At 42.3% G+C, this 22122-nt stretch overlaps 1 protein-coding gene across 1 annotated transcript in view; it reads left to right on the top strand.

Annotated features, from left to right (window-relative positions):
* The window catches only part of LOC141128916 (cytosolic phospholipase A2 gamma-like), a 71212-nt gene extending 49413 nt beyond the window's left edge, over window positions 1–21799 (top strand). The window contains exons 12-16 of the mRNA XM_073616566.1: window positions 216–251; window positions 1266–1361; window positions 17229–17386; window positions 19285–19456; window positions 21336–21799. Of these exons, the coding sequence (XP_073472667.1) occupies window positions 216–251; window positions 1266–1361; window positions 17229–17386; window positions 19285–19456; window positions 21336–21514 (641 nt within the window). The 3' untranslated portion in view covers window positions 21515–21799. The remainder of the gene's footprint in view (window positions 1–215; window positions 252–1265; window positions 1362–17228; window positions 17387–19284; window positions 19457–21335) is intronic.
* Window positions 21800–22122: the final 323 nt, after the last annotated feature.

The raw sequence follows: 22122 nt of genomic DNA on the forward strand, positions 1-22122 counted from the left end.
TGAGGGGTCTATCACAGCTCAGGTTGCTGGAGAGAGATGATCCTGGACAGAGCTCCAGGTTTAGTGGTTACTTACATTCATGGCCAGACCACGCCCCCATCAATCTTCATGTGACATTTGAGAAATACAATTCTGCAGGAAAATGTCTGATTGTTCTTCTGTACATATTATGTTTTGGGGTGATGTTGATGAAATCTTGTTTTACTTTATCACAGTGATTCCAAAAAAATCCTGGTTCGATGTTATAGGAGGTATGTAATGCAGGCAATCCAATTTATAAGATAAGGTGATAATATTATCTTGTTCTATCCAGAAATAACACAGCAGATTCCTTAATTATCTGGTTTAGGTGCAGGGCTTTTTTTCAGGGGGAACTTGGCAGAACTCAGGTCCACTACCTCTGGCTCAGAGGGGGGCCTGCTCACCACAATCCCTTGTAAACACAGAAGTCCGATTTCTGTCTTTACAAGTGACAGCTCTGCACTCTGTGTAACCCCCCCTGAATTCTGCGCTCTGTATGTAATGTAATCTTGGTATTTAATGCCCCTTTAAGACCCTCCTACTGTTCATGAAATTTCACTGACCGCATCTACTATTCGATGTGATTTGGAGGGTGTGTGTGGGTGGGATTTGGGGGGTCGTGGTTGAGTTTCAGCACCTATTTGAGGAAAAAAAGCCCTGTTTAGGTGTATACATCCAACATAATGCCATGGATCAGATTTATCTCCAATCACACCCTACAGTATATCTACTGTATGTAATCTCACAAGCGAGTACATCCCTCACATTTATCTAAATATTTTATTCCATCTTTTCATGTGACAACACTGAAGAAATGACACTTTACAATGTAAAGTAGTGAATGTACAGCTTGTATAACTGTAAGGCTGGATTCACACCTATGCATTTTTAGTGTTCTGCATTTTGCACTGCAGAACCTGTTCCATAGGAAACCATGTTACATGGACTGTAGTGTAAATCTTCAAAAAGCACTAAATGCCTAGGTGCGAATTCAGCCTCAATTTGCTGTCCCCTCAAAACTCGACACACAGCCATTAATGTCTAAACCACTGGCAACAAGTTAGTACACCCCTAAGGGAAAATGTCCAAATTGGGCCCAATTAGCCACTTTCCCTCCCTGGTGTCATGTGACTCATTGGTGTTACAAGGTTGCAGGTGTGTTAAATTTGGTATCGCTCTTTCTTGTCTGTCTGTCCTCGCAACTGTCACGGGTTGCTTCATGAAAATGTTTTTCTCTTCTCTAGGTGTCTATGATAATGCTAAAGTGATGAAGAACATTGTATTTTGTTTTGCCGCATGGGAATGGGGAACAACAAACAATTTCCTCTACAAATGCGAACGTGAGCATATGTGTGACTTTGTAAAAAAAAATGTTCTCTAAATCGGGAAGTGTTCTAAGGACAAGATTGCTATCACTGTAAGCCTCTATCCTGACCACCTAACCAGGAACTTCAAGGTTAACGACGGGGGTGGGGGGAGTGTATGCCAGGTAACAAGCCCAAGAGTGAGTTGAGAGCATCTACTCCTTCTAGTGGTTAAGGATACCACAAAGGGGAACCTTGGGACTTTGGGGCTGGTTTTGGGTTCAAACTGGTCCAGTTGTGGAAGGTCCTAAGTTCAGGTGATTTGAACAAAGGCTACTTGATGAAGGAACCACTCACTGGGATCTGGAAAGACGGTCTGTCTCACTGTTTGAAATGTACGTCTTTTAATCCTGGAAATTTTCTTTGGCCAGAGCTAGGTTCTACCTCCCTGAGTAGGGCTCCACTGTGGGTCCCCGTTTGCCTCTGAATGTATGACACTGCTCTATTGTCCATACACTGTCACTGGGTGACCCTGATTGTGAGGCAACAATGCAGATGGTGCCATAAATGATGCTCAGACTTCTACAAAAATGGACACCAACTATTCTTGCCTTGCACTTTGAGATGATCATAGGAGGCGTCCCAACCTGGGCAACAGTGGTGAAGAGGTTAGCACTTCTGCCTAGCAGCCCTAGGGTCACCAGTTTGTATCCCAACCACAACCCTACCTACCTGGAGTTTGCATGTTCTCCCTGTACCTGTGGCTTTCCTCCCACATTCCAAAGACATGGCAATAGATTAATAGACTTAAAATAGTAAATGTGCCCACGCTAGTGTAGTGTCACATGTAAAATATATAATATATAAAAATAATTTTCACATATAAAACACATATAATGTGATAAATAAAACCATACAGGTAAAATATAATGCAAATAACTATAAATGATAAACCACCAAGTGCATATAAAAGTGTAATCGTGGTAATAACTAATAAAATTGCAACGTGCTGAAATATAAATATCAAAACACTTTCCAGTGACAAATGAGTGTATAACCCAATTATTAAATACAAATCACAAAAAACGTGAATAAATAGTGTCCATAAAATGAGTATACATCATGCTTCTTCTGATGGGTGTATAAATCACAACACGTGAAAACTGTGCTCTCCCGTGACACCCCACATGTGCTTGCGCTCACCTTCAGTCGTGTGACACAGTAATTAAACGGTGTCAAAATAAGCATTGGGGCCACTGCTAGGCTCACTCAGGATACAATGATGCAAAAACACTCCTCTCAGGTAAAACCAAGATCCAAAATCATAGAAGAAACAAACAGAGGGACTCCATAGTGCAATATAGCCAGGACATTTATTAAAAGAATAAAGCCCTCCAAGAGGGTACTCACATTGGATGGGTGCTAGAGTGCACCAGACTGTACAGGTAAAATAATAAGCAGCTGATCGTATGGAATGCGGTACGCCATTTTTCGTGCCTTCCTCTGGTTATCCCCCAGAGGAAGGCACGAAACCCCTGTGCCGAATACGCATTGGGGAAGGGTAGGACGGAGCTTTCAGCAGAGGAGGAGGATTGCACATGCCATACCGCACGCCATACGATCAGCTGCTTATTATTTTATCTGTACAGTCTGGTGCACTCTAGCACCCATCCAATGTGAGTACCCTCTTGGAGGGCTTTATTCTTTTAATAAATGTCCTGGCTATATTGCACTATGGAGTCCCTCTGTTTGTTTCTTCTATGATTTTGGATCTTGGTTTTACCTGAGAGGAGTGTTTTTGCATCATTGTAACCTGAGTGAGCCTAGCAGTTTCACCTGAGTGTCTTTGCATCATTGTATCCTGAGTGAGCCTAGCAGTGGCCCCAATGCTTATTTTGACACCATTTAATTACTGTGTCACACGACTGAAGGTGAGCGCAAGCACATGTGGGGTGTCACGGGAGAGCACAGTTTTCACGTGTTGTGATTTATACACCCATCAGAAGAAGCATGATGTATACTTATTTTATGGACACTATTTATTCACGTTTTTTGTGATTTGTATTTAATAATTGGGTTATACACTCATTTGTCACTGGAAAGTGTTTTGATATTTATATTTCAGCACGTTGCAATTTTATTAGTTATTACCACGATTGCACTTTTATATGCACTTGGTGGTTTATCATTTATAGTTATTTGCATTATATTTTACCTGTATGGTTTTATTTATCACATTATATGTGTTTTTTATATGTGAAAATTATTTTTATATATATTTTACATGTGACACTACACTAGCGCGGGCACATTTACTATTTTATATCTATTCACACGCAATGAAACGTGGTTCAGTGCTTGCAGCTTAAATAGTTTACTCCTTAGAGGCATTAGTCCATCTGTGGCTCGCAAGACACCCATATTTTGTTCATATTTTGTTAATAGATTAATAGACTACTATCTAAATTGGTCCTACTGTATGAATGTGAGTTGGGGACCTTAGATTGTAAGCTCCCTGAGGAAAGGGGGTGTGTGTGTGTGTCCCAATGTTATGGCCCTAGCAGTCAGGACTGAGTGAGGGTCACCTGCCATACTCTACACCCCAGGAGACTCCTTACCAATGAAGACCTCACCCTCCTGGAATCTCTCCTTGATTACTGGTAACTTATGTTAAAAAGGTAGCCACCTGGATGTCTATCTAAGCCCCTAGATGGGTCATCTGCAGGTTTGGCCTTAACTGTCCAGCCAAAGCTCCTCAGGTTTGCCGGAAGAGTTTCCATTTTTAACTAAGAGTTGGTCTTGTTTCTGTGCCAACAACTGGATGTCCTCCAAGTAGTGATGAATCTGAAGGCCCTGTTTCCTGAGTGGGGCCAGAACTACAATTGGCACCTTTTACAAAAAAAAAAGTTGGTGTAGCCTGTCTATGACATTACATGATGGCGGGGGTCTGTGCTTCTAGTTGGCCGGACTCAGCATCTTTCTATTTATATTTAAACCACCAGCCTGCTAAAGTATTTTATCTGGATGTATGGGTTGATCTTGTTTTATTTGCTACAGTACATTGAAGCTCAACTTGGTCTATTTATTCAAGGACATTACAATACTTCACTATGCAAGGTTTGTATGGTACTTTCTCACTGGTGACCTTGATGCTGGGAGCTGCTGACCTGGTTTATGGAATTGCTTCTGTTCCGGTTATTCAAAATGCTTATGACCTTTTTTCTAATTTAATGGTCCAGTAGATCTGTTAAGAGGTGTATTTAATTGCCTCACACAGTGGTGGATCTTATTTACACAATGGATTGGAAGTTGTGTGTGTTTTTTGAAACAAAAAAAAAAAAAAAATTTTTTTATTGATGAAATGTACAATACAGGCAATGGTATTTCTCCAAGGTTTACAGAGATACATTGTCAAGTTACAGATTTCGTACATTTAACAAGCAGATACAGTGGTACATATAACGTTGAATGTAAAAACATATAGGTGTGAAAGCGTTCAATTGCAGGTAATTAAAACTTTTAAAATATTCGTAAGTATATGAGGTGTCCAGTCACCTTGAACATTTGTTAGCTACTCTAGAAACATTGAAGCTAGCTATTGGAATCTATAATATCCCATGTTGCGGGGTGTAATGTAAAAGAGGAGCATAGGACATGGACCTTTACCAATCCTCTCCCATTCCCAGTACCCCTACGGGAGCACACTGTACGGGGGGGGGCAAGAATCAGAACTACCAAATATATATGGAGGTAGTAAGAGGTCCTTTTATGTGGAATAGTGTTTCTAAGAGGTCTTATAGTGTATGTGGTGTATTTTGATTTCGAGAGGTGTGGGGAGGAGAAGAATTGGATTACATATTCGCGCTCGCGCTCTCTCGCTCTCGCTACGGGGGTCATCGTGGAACCAAGGATGTTCCGGCTTGTGGCTCAATGAGTAGCGTCTGAAATTCAACCGAATCGCAAAAGTGTTTCCAACAGGCCCAGGTGTGATTGTATTCTGTGGGGTTGTCGTTTGCTTGATGTATTAAGTCTTCCATGACTACTATTTTTTTTTTCTACACGTTTTAGCCAGTCTGATAAGGTAGGAGGGTTAGTGTCCCTCCATCGTAATGGAATACATTGCTTAGCCGCGTTTATGAGGTGAAGCATTAAAGATTTCTCTTAAGTGGATAGGTGAGGTGTGGTGCAGTAAATATTGGGCAGGAGTCTAGAGCATAAGTAGTGATTCGAGTGATCATGTGGTGTACCTGTTCCCAGAATGGTTTTATGAGGGTACAGTCCCGCCATATATGGAGAAGGGAGCCCACTCCAGAATTACATCTCCAGCACAGAGGAGAAACATTTTTATGACACATATGAATGCGATCAGGGGTGCGGTACCATCTAGAGTACAATTTGTAATTGGTTTCTTGTGCTGAGACGTTAATAGAGCCTTTATGGATGTGAGAATAGATATTTTCCCAGTCTTCCAAAGATAAGTCCAGGTTGAGCTCTCTTTCCCATTTCTGGTTAACTGTGGTAGACAGTAGGTTAGTTTCGCCGAAAAGCAAGGAATACACAGTTGAGATTAAGTGGTTTTGAGGATTAGTTTCAGAGCATAGTGCTTCAAAAGGCGTCATATCACTGCACCATTGAGAGATGGGATTGGAACGATTGAGAAAGTGTCTGATTTGCAGGTATGAGAAGAAGGGAATGTTTCCAGTCTGGAGTTCAGTGGGTAGATAAGTGTACGGGATAATTGAACCATTATGGAAAAAATGATGTGCTCTCAATGTAGACATCATGGTGACCAAACATGGGTTGTTTTCCGGAAGGCCGGGGGGAAAGGCGGGGTTGCCAGTGAGGGGGGTCAATGGCCCTGGGAATGGAGTCATTTTGAGAGGGAACAACAAGTGTTCCTGAAGCAATTGAGTGTAGGTCCAGTCAGTGGATGTGTCAAATGTTCTTTTAGGGGTCTCTTTGGTGTCAATCCACGACGAGTGGGAGAGGGGTGTTTGGGTGCATGAATCCTCAATTGTGATCCAATCTTTAGAGTGGGTATGTATGTGCCAGTCTATTAGTCTGGTGATATGACAAGCATTATAGTATTTATGAATATCGGGTAAGCCTAATCCACCTTTAAGCTTGGGTAGGACCATCCTGCTCCAACTGATTCTTGGAGGTTTGTGGGCCCATATAAAGTTCCTGCATATTCTTTTATAAATTGTAAAAAATTTTGGAGGAAGTTTGATCGGTATGGTTTGTAAGACATAAAGTATTCGGGGCAGGATGTTCATTTTTAAGATGGAAATTCTCCCAAACCAGGAAAATTGTGCTGAGGACCATTTCGTAAGGTCTTTCTGTATAGTTAGAAGAATGGGAGAGTAGTTTCTGTCGTATAGTTGGGTAAGTTTAGATGGTATTTGCCCAGATACGTGAGGGCGTGTGGTTCCCATTTGAATGGAAAATTAGATTGGCATTGAGAAACTATCTGAGACGGAAGGGAGATGTTTAGGGCTTTGGATTTCGTAAAGTTCATTTTCAGGTTAGATAATTTGCGGAAGAGGGTGAAATCTTGTAGTAAGTTTGGAATGATGATTAACGGGTTGGAGAGGAAAAGAAGTATGTCGTCAGCATATGCTGCTAGTTTGTAGTGTTTTTGTCTAATATCAATGCCTACGATATCCGGGTTGACTTGAAGTTTGTGTAGTATAGGTTCTAATGAAAGAACAAAGAGGGGACAAGGGGCAGCCTTGTCGGTTCCATTCGACACGGGAAGGCGTTCGACAGGTGGCCGTTAACCCTTATTCTGGCTGTGGGGGACGCATAGAGCCAAGATCAACTGGGTGAAGTGTGCTGGGAATCCCATTGCCTGTAGTACTGCTATCATGTAGTCCCATGCCACCCTGTCGAACACCTTCTCTGCATCAAGGGACAGAAAAACCTTGTTTGGGTGAAGAGGAGAGCCAGTGGTGGATGTTGATTGCTTTTATGGTATTATCCCTTGCCTCCCTCCCTGGGATAAAGCCAACTTGATCTAATGAGATCAGTTTGGGTAGTAAAGGGAGCATTCGGTTGGCAAGGATTTTGGCATAGATTTTCATGTCAACATTGATAAGGGAAATGGGTCTATAATTAGTTACTAGAGTTTCATCTTTACCTGGTTTGGGAATGAGCGTGATGTGGGCTTTTAATAGATCCGTATTTACTGAAGAGGACGAGGAGAGGTCATTGAAAAACGTAGCTAATTGAGGGGTAAGTATATCCTGGAAGGTTTTATAGTAACTCACGGTCAGACCATCTGGGCCAGGGCTTTTACCTGTTTTAAGTTGTTTGAACACTGTTATAATTTCGTCTGCAGTAATGGGAGTAGAAAGATTTGCTGCGTCAGAAGATGGGCAAAAGTTATTCAGAAAGTCCGAGATTGTCGCTTGTCTTTCAGGAGTATTGCCCATTTTTGGTGGAGGAAGGTAAGTTGTAAAGATCAGAAAAATATCAAATTGGTCGGCAATAGCTTCCGAAGAGACAAGAGAAGTGCCAGACGAGTTTTTAATAGCGTGTATGGTATTCATTGCTTTTCGGGATTGTAATGCTCTAGCAAGCAATTTTCTGGATTTGTTGCTAAATTCATAGAACAGTTTTTGATTTAGGATATATTTGCGTTTTAGGGATTTACCGAGTTCTTCTAGGAGTTCTTCCCTAGCTTTGATCAGTTCAACAAGGGATTTTGTGGCTAGTGAGAGCTTGTGTGCTTGTTCCAGTATGAGGATTTTTTCATAGTGTGGCAATGCGATCACGTTTAAGTTTACGTCTGTGTGCCGTTAGAGATATGATTTCACTGCGTATTACGCATTTGTGCGCTGCCCATATGCTGGATTGTTGTGAGTCCTTTGAGGTGTTTTCTGAAAAGTATTGTTTGAGTCGGGTGTTAAGTTGGTGGGTAACATCTAAGTCTTAGGACGGAATTATCTAGGCACCAAATCATTTTGTGGAATCTATTTGCCGGTATATCTAGAGTAATGGATATGGGGCTATGTTCTGATAACACCATGGGATTGATGGAGGCCTTGGAAAGGAGAGATGTCTGATTGGGATATGAAGAAGTGGTCAATTCTTGTGTATTTATTTATTGTGAGGTGCGGAGTAAAACGTGAAGTCTCTCTCATTTGGGTGTAGTGTTCGCCAGGCGTCGTGAAGGGTCAGATCTCTAAGGTGTTTTTTAATGGGCCGAAGAGCTCTGTAAGGCATAGAGTAAGCTCCTGTGGATGTATCTTGTGATGGAGAGAAAGCTACGTTAAATTCCCCACCCACAATAAGAATGCCGGAATAAAATTCCGTCAGTAATTGTAGGGTCTCGCGAAAGATTAGAACTTGCTTCGTATTAGGAGCGTATAGGTTTGCTAACGTTATGGGTTTGTTAAGAGTCCCTTTGAGAAAAAGAAATCTACCTTTAATGTCTTTAACTTCTGATACTTGTAGAGGACGTTTTTTTGCTATTAAAATAGCCACCCCTTTTGATTTAGTCATCATTAGTGGCATGATACACCGTAGGGTAGTGTATATTGTGTAGTTTCTGAATGTTTTCTGAGCGGAAATGCGTTTCTTGTATGAAAGCGATCTTTGTTTTGTTTTGTCTTAAAGTGTGTAGCAATTGTGATCTTTTTTTCAGGTACATTAAGCCCACGGATGTTTATAGAGCATAGTTTTACCTGTGAAACGTGTGTCGTTCCAGTACCAGTTTTTGTGACGCGTGTAGGAGTGTCCGCCATCCTTGGAGTTAGAAAGGAGCTCAGTTGTAACTGGTGCGAGGAAAGGAGGGTATAGAAACCGTGTATAAAGTTGGTGTCTGTTCGGGATGTAAAAGGATGGGGAATAAAGGGTGGGGTGTATTTAAGTATCTTCCCCAGTGAGGAGAGGAAGAAGGGGTACGGTGTGACATCAGGGGAGTCAGCCTGGAGTCAGGATCCGGACCGTTCCACTGCACCGTGTGGGGGTCGGGTAGAATCTAGCAGAGAGGATTTAGTCACAAGTGAGCTAACCCACCGTTACCAGTTGCATGAGCATGTGAGTGGAGGTTTGTAGATAAGTATATGAGGAGCTATGGCAAAGTGTGGTTAAGTAAGAGAGGGATTAGCAGGAGATTATATGATAAGCATGGAATTAGAGATTAGAGGGTAGCGATATGTGAAGAAGAGATCGAGGTTTGAGCGTGTCAACTAGTGCACATGGGAGCTGTGGGGGCCAAGTATTCAATGTGTGTGAGTCAGCAGTAGTGTGCGTAAGATCTGGCAGGTGTATGTTTATGGGAGTAACATGTTTAGGACCAGGCTTCCTGAGTATCGGGGTGAAGGAATAGCAAATTTCTGGAAAACGAAAAAGGCAAAAGCGAAACATCACATAACACAATTCAAAACTTAAACCATATATTCTTCAAGGTGATGTGTTAGGAGTTATGGGTCGCAGAGAATCTGTATCTGTCTAAGCATTTAAAAAGTAGTCTTGCACGGTATAGTGCGTATGCCTTGCAGCCCAACTATCTACCCTCCATCACCCTCCCTTTTTACCAGCCTAAGTGATATATGCCCAAGTGACACGTGTAGTATAGAAGTGTTAATGATAGGCAGTCGTTTATAGCCACTAACCTACATGTGGAGGCAAGTGATGAAGGATTCCCTCCCAGCCATTTAAGGAAGTGGTTTTAAACCCACTGATGTCTGATGGTGATAGGGGAAGGAAAAAGGAAAAAATTCCCAGTTGGTCTGAGAAAACAAGCATTGAGTGGGGCAATTTCACCGTCATAGATATACCGCTTCCATGTTTATGCGGAATATATAGGAATATATATAGTCCGCATATTGTATTTATGGGAGTGTACTGTCGTTATGTGAGGTAACTAATATAAAAGCATATCATGTTAAAGTCTAAACCGGGTAATAGAGGTTGTGAAGCTGGCATCCATAGCAGCCAAGTCCCTCAGCGATGTTCCAACATCGACGGGTTCCCTTGAGAGGTTGTGTGAGGGTGGACAATATAATAAGGTAAGATGTCCGGTTCGGGCAGTTGGAGTGGTTAATGGAGAGAAGGGATAGATGTCAATATGTTGTAAGAAAATCTTAAAACGTGTGATGTAACTTGGAATGGATAGAAGTGGTCTCCCATAGCTGCATAAGTGAAATGCATTCAGCCGACGCAAAATGTAGTTGTGCGCAGCGTACTGGGATATGTAGTGGGGGCACATCTTCCCATTAGTGCGATATGGAGCAAATCTTTAGAATACATCTTATCATACATTACCCAGGTTGATAATTGTTAATAGGGTTAACAATACTGTAATTCATGCAGGATCATGTAGGAAACGGTGTTCAGGGAAAGGAGGCGAGGTGACAAGCAGTATAAGTATACAGTGAATCCAACTGTAAGGGCAGAGTATCTATGACTGCGAGGATGGTGAACAGGGTAGTAAGCGGTGGGAGTTCTGTTACTTTGGGCATGTACAACGGAGGTCATCAGTGGATTGGGCGGCTTTATGTCCATTATCTGTTGAGAAATGAGAGGGGGGGGGGGAGAGTGAGCCGCAAAGGCAGCAACAGCGATGGTGTCCAATGGTATGTTAGTGGGTGTAATCTTCAGCAGGCGACATGTTGCGACAGTGAGTGAGCGAATATAAGGAAGCTAAACTAGAATAAAAGCATTGAAGGTGATTATTAACCAGTAGAACCTGAACATGGCTAAACGCTGATGAGAACAGTGTCAGTAAGGTGCTGTTCAGTAATCTCTCCTGGCTCTCCGGGACCTTGGGGAATCCGAGGGGTAGGAGCCATGTGGAGGATCATGTTGCGGGTTTCGCCTCCTATAGCCAGATGAAGATCTTAGTCTGCGGTTTCTTCCTTCCTGGGTTTCCATCAGTTCTGCCTGTGGTGGTGTTTTCTTTACCGCCGTGTGGCGGAATTCCGCGTACCATTGTGGTACGTCTACTAGAGGGATAGCCAGAGTGTCACAAAATGGATGTAGATCCTCCAGAACTTTTAACAGAGCAGTGCTCCCTAGATGAGTAGCTGATAGGCAAAAAGGGAAAGGATTCCCTTTGTGTGCAGCACATCCAATAGCGGTTTGAGAGCTCTGCGGTGCTGCAGTGTTATACTGGATAAGTCCTGAAATATTTGGACTGAGGTTCCTGCATATTGCAACTGCCGTCTGAGTCTGGCTTGTCTGAGAATTTCTTCTTTGAGCCTATAGTCCACAATGCAGCATATTATATCTCTTGGCAGGTCGGCATCCCTACCCTTGGGGCGTAGAGCTCTGTGGATCCTTTCCATGGATATTTGAGTTTGAGGTGGCCTGTTGAGAAGATCATTGAATAGGTTAGTCACTGCCGATGAAATGTCTTCTGCAGGGACGGTCTCTGGTATGCCTCTGATCCTAAGATTGTGGCGGCGGCCCCTATTATTGAGGTCTTTGACATGACACTGTATTTCTCTTAACTGAATGGTGTGAGTGTCGATCCGCCTGGTAGCTTTGCGTAGGACATGTTCATGCTGTGTCGTAGCCTGTTCTACTTCATGGACCCTGTCAGTCAGTGTGTGTGTGTATATCTATGCGCAGCTCAGCAATTGCAGCCGACAGGGTATCCTTGATGTCTGCAGCTATGGACCGAAGATCATTTGCTGTTCAGATGTAGTTGAGCAGGAATTGTGCCAACATCAATAGGCGGTGAGGTATGGGTTTGAGATATTGGAAGGAGAAGGGGATCCGTTGAACGTGTTTCCGAGGGCTGAGGCAGTCTGTGGCGGGAGGACGCCATATTGCCCCTTTGTGACCGGAACATCTCCGGGATATTGTGGCTGATTCCTCCTGTAAGCTCTCTCGGAGATCTTGAGGTAGAAGATTGTCTGCAGACTGTACCCATGGCAAAGAGTAGGTTATGTCGTCAAATTGAGGGGAAAAAAAAAAAAAAAAATAGAAATACCTCCGTTGGTGAGTGGTAGGACTGGTAATGGCAGGAGCTCTTCCTTTTCCATGGCCATCTTCCACTTATAGTGGTATGAGTCAACTGGGTATAGGGGAGAGCGGAAGAAAATTTGTTGAGGTGATCCTGGATTAACAAGATGGCCACCGTCTTCCACAGGTAGGCCCGAGCCTCCTACTTTCCTAGGCTGCTACCTGAGGAGTATGTGGCAAGCTGTGGGTGTCTGAAGTTGGCCTTTCCTGGACTTCTGCCTGCTCGCAGGGTCTGTATGTCTAAGACCTGCCTTCCGGAAGGTGTCTGCAGTAGGTAGGGCCGGATTGGTTTTCGTGCGTACCGCCGATTGCAGTACTCGAGCCTGGGGACGCTGGAGGCTTCACAGGCCTCAAGATGGCGGCAGGCCGCAAGCGCTCGGAGCTAACCTTTCAGTGTTTGTAGGCATCCGCAGTGTCCGCACCCCACCCGACTACATCGGCAGCAGATGAGGGCGATTCAGCTGTCTTGTGTTCGGCCGACCACAGCACTGAAGTCTGGGGATGAGGGCCCGTAGGCCGCAAGATGGCAGCGAGTCTCTTAAGATGAGGAGCCGGCTGCAGCCTAAAACTCGATCGGCCAGGTAGACTCTTAAATTTCCCCAGGGATTGGAGGATCAGGTGCTCAGCAACGGTTGGGTTCGTTTTGGAGGCTCACCAAGTGATAAAATTTGAAGGATGGCGGTGGATTGCTGAAATCTCTGCGGAGCTGTCGCGTAACACTTCCTGTCGCTGCAGAGTCTGGACACGCCCCCCCGACTGGAAGTTTTTTATGCACCACTCAAGGTGATCAAGGTGGCTTTACTCATATATGGTCCGCTCACCTATGTTTGCTCTTATGGACACTTCTTTTTATATTAAATTTTTTTTCATGTTTTTATTTTTATTTCTTCATAGATATATTTCACTTTTTTGTTAATATTGTAACTAGCACAGCTTTCTTTGGCATATTACTTTTTTTGTAAAGGCTCTGGGTGAAATGTAGAGCCTGAAAGGTGAACAAACTGAAAATGCTCTTCTCCCCAGTGAACCAGAGAAACATCTGCAATGAGACAAGGATATGAATGTGGAGGTAGGGGGTCTTGTAGATCCACCAAAACTATTCAATCGCCTGGCTGGATCTCTTGAATGATTTGTATGTTAATCTTTAACTTTTCTACCTGAATGAAACAATTGAATTTCTTTAGGTCTGCCACAGGCCTTCAGTCTCTTGTCTTTATTCTGTATAAGAAACAGTAAAATCCTGTAAACTTTTGCAAACACAGAACATTGAAAAGATATCTTGGTTAGGGTTTAATGCAGGCTCTGTTCTGGAGGGACACCAAGAAATGGGTGGAAAGTGCCCACAGATCCTGACAATGGGTCGCTCATACCATTTGCAAATTTGGTCAACCTGGCTCCTACTGCGCTAATTCGGGGTGGCCACCCATCAAAAAGACTTCAGTGAGTCTGATGGAACTGTGGTTAACCTTTTGCCTCTGAGTCTTTTTAAAAGGATAGCCTGTGTCATACCACACTTTTTTGGCTATTTTGCTGAAAAGGTCTCATCTCAATTGATACTGGGAGCTTCTGTCAGGCAAACCCACTGGTGCCTTGACCTTTTTTGTCCTGTGGAAGTTGGGCTGACTTCCTCTATCACCCTGGAGATTGCCACATCCAACTTCTGGCCAAAGAAACTTGCTATCAGAAGGCAATTCACAGAAACTTTGCTTTAAGGATTGGTCTGCCAACCAAGGCCTAAGCCATAATGCCCTTTTATTCATCACCGAATGTAGCATCAGTCTGGAAGCTGACAAAGCCATCTATCACTGCCTCGCTTGAAGTGCGCCATAACTTGTGCTCATCTAAGGCATGAGTGACCTGATACTTTGGAAGATCCTGGGAGATGGCAAATTCTGTGTTCATACCTTCATCGCATTGGCTACCAAAGTCAAAGGAATAGTTGATTTACAGGTGCCTGGTATGACATTTATAATTTACCTCAATCCTCCTATCCAGGACAGCTTGAAAGAACATTAAATCCTCCATCGGGAGTGTAACATTTCTAGTCTAATGACCACCCCATCCACTACTGGGGTGTTATCCAGGGAGGAAACCTCCTCTTCTGCTACAGGATACAATTACTCAGTTGACTTCTTATCCCCCTTCTGCCAATCATTAGGAGTGAAATCTTTATTTTCCATCAAAGGGAAAGAGGACTGCTTTTTCAAGAATGGAAAGTAGGTTTTTAATGTGGGTAGGGGTTCTGGCTCCTCCATTCCAGGGCCTGCTTCATTGCTTTAATGTATGGCTGAGCCATCAAATTCAAAGCCTGAAAAGTCCTGTTTCAACTCCAAGGAATCAAACTGATCCTCCTCTGTATCAGGAAGGGCTGAATGTGCAGTAGGGGTGGACATTTTGGTCAAATGAACCCTCTGTGTAGAACTTTAATGTCTCTTGGAGAGGTGACTGGAAACTCCTTGGTTAAAGGAGTTTCATGAGATGCTCTGAACTAGTCACTGGACCTATGTCTAGAATGTTTTGAAGTGGCTGTGTTAACTTTAAGTGAGTAGAGCGTTCCAACAGCAACTCTTGGATTTACTTTTTTTTTTTTTTTTTTTTTTTTTTGAGGGACATGATTTAACGCTCAAAGTCTGTCCCCAAAGAGGTTCTGGAAGCAGTTTACATGAGCTTATCTGGTAAAGGATCAGCACTGCAGGCCCAGCATTTCTTGCCTCTTGGTTGCAATGAGTGCTCAGGGGAGGAGTATCTCTGCTCATGAGAACTATATCTATGGCAGGAGCTATGGGGGCTGGAAGAGCCGTTGTCCTCTATACCATGACATGAAGATGCTCTTCAAGACTTTGTAGAGTGAACTGGAGCGTGCTGGGCAGCAACAATAATTGGGCCACACTCATGAAAAGTGTACCCTTTGCCATGCTCTAATTACCATAATGTCAAACCCTACCTGAGCATGTGGATAACTTGTTCACATGGTAGAAGGATCATAAATAAGTGTTGGAGGCTGCAGGGAAAAAAAAGCCTATTTGTTCTTAACAAGGAAAGATTTCCAAAAAAAGACAATTCCGGTGAACAGAAAAAAAATGCAACTACCAGTAAAAGTCGTCCTACCCAAGAGACACCCAGCCAAGGATGTATGAAATGAATATGCCCTCAAGCAAGTTGCTTCTCTGGGTACAAGGCAGCTTTAAAACTGGGAGCCAAAGTCAAGACAAAAATCTGACCTGTAATTTCCACTCCAGAGATGTGGCATCCAGGAGCTCCCACACTGGCTGCTGATCTCATTGACCGGCTTCTACTGGGTTCTGGATTTTCAGCCATCTTGATTGGCCAGGCTAAGATCATCTCGGCAGGTGTAGAAATGTGTGTGTGTGTGTACAAACAAGCAGTTAAGAATATTTTTATGTAAGACTAAAGGGTCTATGAATAAAGTCTTCACTCTGTAAAGAATAATAATCACATATACATTGTACATTAACTTCAGTCCCTACCCTCAAGGAGCTTACAATCTAAGGTCCCTAACTCTCATTCATATACTAGGGGCCAATTTAGACAGAAGCCAATTTACCTACCAGCATGTCTTTGGAGATTGGGAGGAAACCGGAGTACCCGGAGGAAACCCGCAAAGGCACAGGGAGAACATGCAAACTCCAAGTAGTAGCAGGTAGTGTCGTGGTTGGGATTCAAACCAGCGACCCTTTTTACTGCTAGGCAAGAGTGCCGCCCACTTCACCACTGTGCCGATATGACAAACCTTCACATACATGGGATGAAAATTGGACACATGAAATGCATTTTTAGTTTGAAAATTTCCAGAAATTGGGAAATTTAGAAACTTGAAAACCTGAACATTCAAAAGAATTAAAAATCTGAAAATCTGAAATGACTAATTTATAGGTTTTGGAATTTCTTTTCAAATTTCGTCTGATTGTAATGAATACAAATTATCTGAAATAACGAATGCCGCATCTAAACAAAGGAAACAAAATACTAAAGTTTTATTAATTGTTAGAGCGTTACGTTCCATTAGTTTAGATATGAATTATCTGAAATGACAAATGCTGCATCTAAACTAATGGAACGTAACGTTCTAACAATTAATAAAATTTTAGTATTTTGTTTCCTTTGTTTAGATGCGGCATTCGTTATTTCGGTTAGTTTGTAACTTCAGATATTCATATTCGTTAAGTTAGGAATTATCTGAAATAACAAATGCTGTATCTAAACTAATGTAATGTTCTAACTAATAATAATCCTTTTTAGTATTTGTTCCCTTTGTTTAGATGCAGCATTTCCTTAATTTGGATAATTTGTAACTTCAGATAAATTTGCATTCATTACATTCACAAACACACAAATTTGAAAGGACATTTCAATACTTATAATTTAAGTTATTTTGAATTTTACAAATTTTTGAAATTCCCTCAATCTGAATTTTTTTTTTTTTTTCCCTTGTTCCTCTAATGTGGTGGTCCTATATTGTCAGCACCACCTAGTGGCCATAATGACTCTCTTCTTCCCCCCCGAAATATCTCGGTCAGCAAACCAAAATGTATTGTGAAAACTAGATGGCGCTGATACAAGAACCACACATAATAGAGGAAGTGTGGGAATTTTTCTTCCTAATTGTGCCAATGTTTTTTGTCCTATTCACACAACAAAGGTTTTATTATACATGGACTCCTCTTCTGCATTAAAAACTTGTTTGACACTTAAATAAAATTTGTACATTTGAAAAACTTGCAACTGACTTTCACAAGGTTTGTGTGAGTTAAGTATACAGTTTTACCTGTTTTATTTTGGAGGCTGGGCACCTGAGAATTTATTTTCTGAAAATCTTTGTAAAGGTGTGTGGGGTGTGGTGTGTGTTTTTACACAAAAAAAAAAAAAAAAAAAAAAAAAAAAAATTTTATTGATTTTATATTCCAGATAAAATCCCAAAAAACAGCGACCTCCTTAATAAAGAGCGCATCCATCTGGTCGATGCAGGTTTGGAAATTAATACTCCGTACCCGTTAGTGTTGCCTCCTCATCGCAAAGTAGATCTGATTTTATCTTTTGACTTCAGTCTTGGAGATCCATTCGAGGTAACCACATTTTATGGTCATTCGATGCAGCTCGCCATTTTCCAGTTTTATTTGTTTGAGAATTGTCATTTGGTGTTGAACCTTCCCCTGAACCCCCCCCCTTTTTTTTTTTTTTTTTTTTTTTTTTGTGCATGTGAATACACACATCTCAGCCGATGTGTGAGGGCATCATTAACAATTAATGGAACTTCTGTGTATCTGCTAAAGGGCAGCACGCTTCTGTGGTATCAGGAAAGCATCATGGATTCCCAACACACTATGCAATCCTTTCATTCACACTAGTGGCCAGTGTGAAGGTCCTCCTTAAATTGGTGGTCAGTGTAAATCCCTCCTTACATTGGTTACTGTGAATGCTCTTATTACATTAGTGGTCAGTGTAAATCCCCATTACATTAGTGGTTACTGTAGAAACTCCTCTTCATATTGTTAATCGGTTAAAATAATCCAAACTTGCATTTGTGGTCAGTTTTTTTTTTTTTTTTTTTTTTTTTTTTTTTTAAATCATCCTTTACATTGTTAGTCCATGTAGAAGCCCCTTTAAATTGGTGTTGAGTTAAAATTCCCCCCCCCCCCATTACATTGGTGGCCAGTGTAGAAATCCCCCATTACATTGGTTGTCAGTGTAAATTACATTGGTGCTCAATTTACATTGGTAAGGCAGAATTGCCCTTACACTAGTGGTCAGTGTAAAGCCCCCTAACATTAGTGGTCGGTGCAGAAGTGTCACCCTACATGGTGGTCATTGTATATCCCTCCTTACATTGGTGGTTGGTGTAAATGCTCCTATTGCATTGGTGTCAGTGTAGAAATACCTCTTTATATTGGTGGATGGCATATAATCCCCTATTACATGGTGGTCGGTGCACATTCCCCCTCACATTGGTGGTCAGTGTAGAATCGCCCACTATATACTTGCCAAAGATTTCCAGCTTTGTTTACATTATTCAGAATTTGCCACAGTGTTCTGCCTCTTAGCTAATCCCACCCCCCCACCACTGATCCCATCAACCCCCCAGCATTGCCATTGATCCCAGGAGTTTTTTGCCTATTGATGGGTCCCCTCACCTCCCCAGTCCACATGGTGTGCAGGCACTGAGGACGTGCTATACAATTTAGTAACCAATCGGTGAGCAGTAATGATGTGCACTAGCCTCTTGCAACCAATCATTGAGTGCTAAGGATATGCAGAAACCAATCAGTGAGCAGTATTGATGTACAGTAATCTTTAGCAACCAATCAACAAGCAGAAGTTATGTGCTGTAACCTCTAGCAAAAAATCAGTGAGCCATAATGTGTGCTGTACCCTCTAGCAGCCAGTCAGTGAGCAGTAATGATACTCTGTAAACTCTGGCAACCAATTGCAATTGCTACCTGATCTGATTCAGTAAACTGAGTCTAACTTCTATTTATTGTATGTCTCAGAGCAGGTGGAGAGAAATTGCATGGAGGGGGGCTCAAGAAAATGTTTGCCCAGCGTCCAATCAATATTAAAGACGGCCCTGCCTTCTTCACCAATGCAGTTGAAGGGTTTAGTTCATTTTCATAGAGGAACTTTGCAATTAATTGCAATTTATCTGATCGCTCTTTAGAACATTCTGGAGATTGCAAATTGCCATCATAAAAACTGAGGCAGCAAACTTTGAAAATTGTTAATCTCAAAAGTTTTTTTGGCCACGGCTGTAGAGCATAGCCTCCCAAAAGAGTTCAATGGGGTTCACTGAATTTTGATGAACTGAACCTAGGCTTGTTCCATCTTTTGCTATTTTGAGTACAATGGGTTCATTTTAATGTTGTGTGTTTTTGTTTTTGTTTTTGTTTTTGTTTTTGTTTTTGTTTTTGTTTTTGTTTTTGTTTTTGTTTTTGTTTTTGTTTTTGTTTTTGTTTTTGTGTTTTTTTAGACTTTGAAAAGAACAGCTGAATACTGTGAGGATCACAGAATTCCCTTTCCAGTAAATACCAAAGAACGTTATGAGTACCCTCCAACTAAAAGCTGCTACGTCTTTGAAGGAGATGGATACGAGACGCCCGATGTGATGCACTTTCCTCTGTTCAACACCCAGACTTGTGAAGGTGAGTTTACAGAGGAAACTCCTGTAATAAGACTTGTGTATTCATGGAGTTGTGTCCCTCTGTATTATGAGCTTGGTGGATGCTATAGGCTGCATTCCAGGTATGGATATTCTTGCATAGTTCCAGCTTGGACCAATGCAATTCTATATATGTCATACCCGTCTGATCGCTTTAGAAGCTGGAAATCACTGTAGTAGACACCACTACTACCAGTGGTGGCCACTCCTGCTGGAGCGCCGTTCCCCTAATGTATGCGCCCGGCCCCTAATCTACATGCAGGGCACCAGACACATGGATTCCAATGTGTTTGTGTGTGTGTGTGGGTTTTTTTTAAGCCAAAAAAAAAAAAAAAGTGTGGCGATATTCAGATTTCTTCCCGTTTCTCCGTCTGGCCAATCAGAGTGGATCCCGAGACCTGATTGGCTGGGAGGGGACACAACTGACTGGACTCAGGAAGAGATGTGGGGGGGGGCTGGGAGCTGCGACCTGGATGGGGTAAGTGTGGGGCTGGCAAAGGGGCCTGGCAAGCAACAGGTGAGTGATGGAGCGACAGGGGTAAGCGGCAAGTGTTGGGGGGAGGGTGATTTGTGTCTGGCTGTGTCTTTTCCCCCAAAGAAGATTGAGCACCAGCTGCCAATGGCTACTACTATGATTACTGCTAGCTCCTTTGTCCCATGCCGAGAGTCTGCCCTGTTGCATCCTGAAATTAAGATTGGCCACTCGGCACATTCATCATTTAGAGATCTCTTTGGCATTCTTGCAAAACATTCTCTGATTGGATAAGGCAGAGAGGTGGGGCAGTGACATCTCCAATCAGGCTAGCAGAAAATGTAACCCTTGCCCTACTCTGATGGGTGACGCCTCCTATTGATGTTTACATCTCAGCCAGCAAAAGTCTTTTTGTATTGGGCTGTCAGCACAACAAGGGGGGCCCCCAAATTCTGCCCCCCCATGTTAATCAGTATCGGGTACATCTAGGGGGACCCTACGCTTTTTTTTTTTTTTTTTTTTTTTTTTTTAATATTGCACGTTAAGCATCAAAATCACTGCTCCTGGAAAAAAGGTGAAACAAAAAAAAAACAGTACCTGGATCCCCATACCCCTTTTTATGGCCAATTACTTGCATATTTTTCCTGTTTGGGTCCCCTCAGACTTCGATGGGGTTCGCTGTTCAGGTTAGAACATTTCCCCTGTACGGTAGTTCTGCTGTGAACTGAACAGGGGGGTGTTTTTGTCCATCCTTGTATAAGGGGCATATCAGCGATATCTGGAGACCATGAAGTAAAGAAATCCTCTGTGTACAAGTTGGCATTCCATGTGCCAATCAGCAATGATCCAGGATAGAGCAGCCCATGCCCCCACACCTGTCAGTGCAGGATAATGGAGTGCAGAGAGTGGCCACCAGTTTGCACAGGCAGATGTATGACAGGATAAAGATTGAGAGGATCACACTCCGCTTGGGACGGACTGGATGGATCAGCTTTGCTCATAGTGAATGGAAGCCAATGGCTACTAGGAGAACAAAGGCAGAGCTGCCGGATGACACAGAACAGCTTGGTGTCTTATCAGTAACAACGTGTTTCGGGTGTGTGTCCCCCTTTTATCAAGCCTTGATGAAGGGGGACACACTCCTGAAATGCATTGTCGTCATGGTTACTATTGCAACATTCCTTTTTTGTTCCCTTTTGACATGAACTGAACTAAAGCACAGAAATGTAGGCTTTCTGGTGAATAAACTATAAATATTTCATAAAAACATAAGGTTGTCAAACTATATGCAGGCCTGTTTTGAAAGATACCGGAGAAGTTGTTATATAAAAATCTCATTGATATTTCTATTCTTTATTCCATTACACAATCTGATGCACGTTTCTTTCAGAGGCTTTAAACCTATACAGACTAAGCAAGAAGTATGCTGCACGTGTTCCTTCCTATGATACCTCTATGATGAACGAATTGCTGGACATAGCAAAAAAAAATGTGGAGAGCAACATGGGGGAGATCCAAGTCAAAATACAACAATGTGTTTGGAGGAGTAACAAGAGGGAGATGTCCTAGACATAACGGGCAATGTCCAACTTTGCATAAAATCTTTAGAGGACCATTAAGACAAACTAATAAGTCATTTTCAAAGAAATTTGTCAATGGAATCCTGAGGATTTTGAACATATACAGTCTAAATAATTAAGCAAAGTTGTATAAATGAATGTTTGAATGTGACCAAGTACCACTAGATATACTTTTTCTGTATGCAATTGTAAGATGGACATCTTGGGTTCTGACACTGGTGGTTGGGGGTTATCATGCATATCCACCTATTTTCCTGGCAAGGGTCTTTTGGTAAGGGGTTCCAATGTTTATCTAAATGTATCTGGTAATAAAATTGTTAGTTTTGTTAAAATAACATGTTTGTCTTCTTTCTGTACATAGGATAGGAATGTATATTAAAGGTTTGTGCTGTAATAGTAATGTTTGGCTGTGGGTGCGTTTTGGTTAAACCGAAAGGGTTTTGAAATAACTTCTAAAATTTTAATTGTCCCAAAGGAGTTTTGGCCCTAGAATGTATCTCTTTGGGACTACTTAACCACTTCAGCCCCGGAAGGATTTACCCCCTTCCTGACCAGAGCACTTTATGCGATTCGGCACTGCGTCGCTTTAACTGACAA

This window comes from Aquarana catesbeiana, linkage group LG01 (genome assembly GCF_042186555.1).
Source record: "Aquarana catesbeiana isolate 2022-GZ linkage group LG01, ASM4218655v1, whole genome shotgun sequence".
In the NCBI taxonomy this organism is placed as follows: Eukaryota; Metazoa; Chordata; class Amphibia; order Anura; family Ranidae; genus Aquarana; species Aquarana catesbeiana.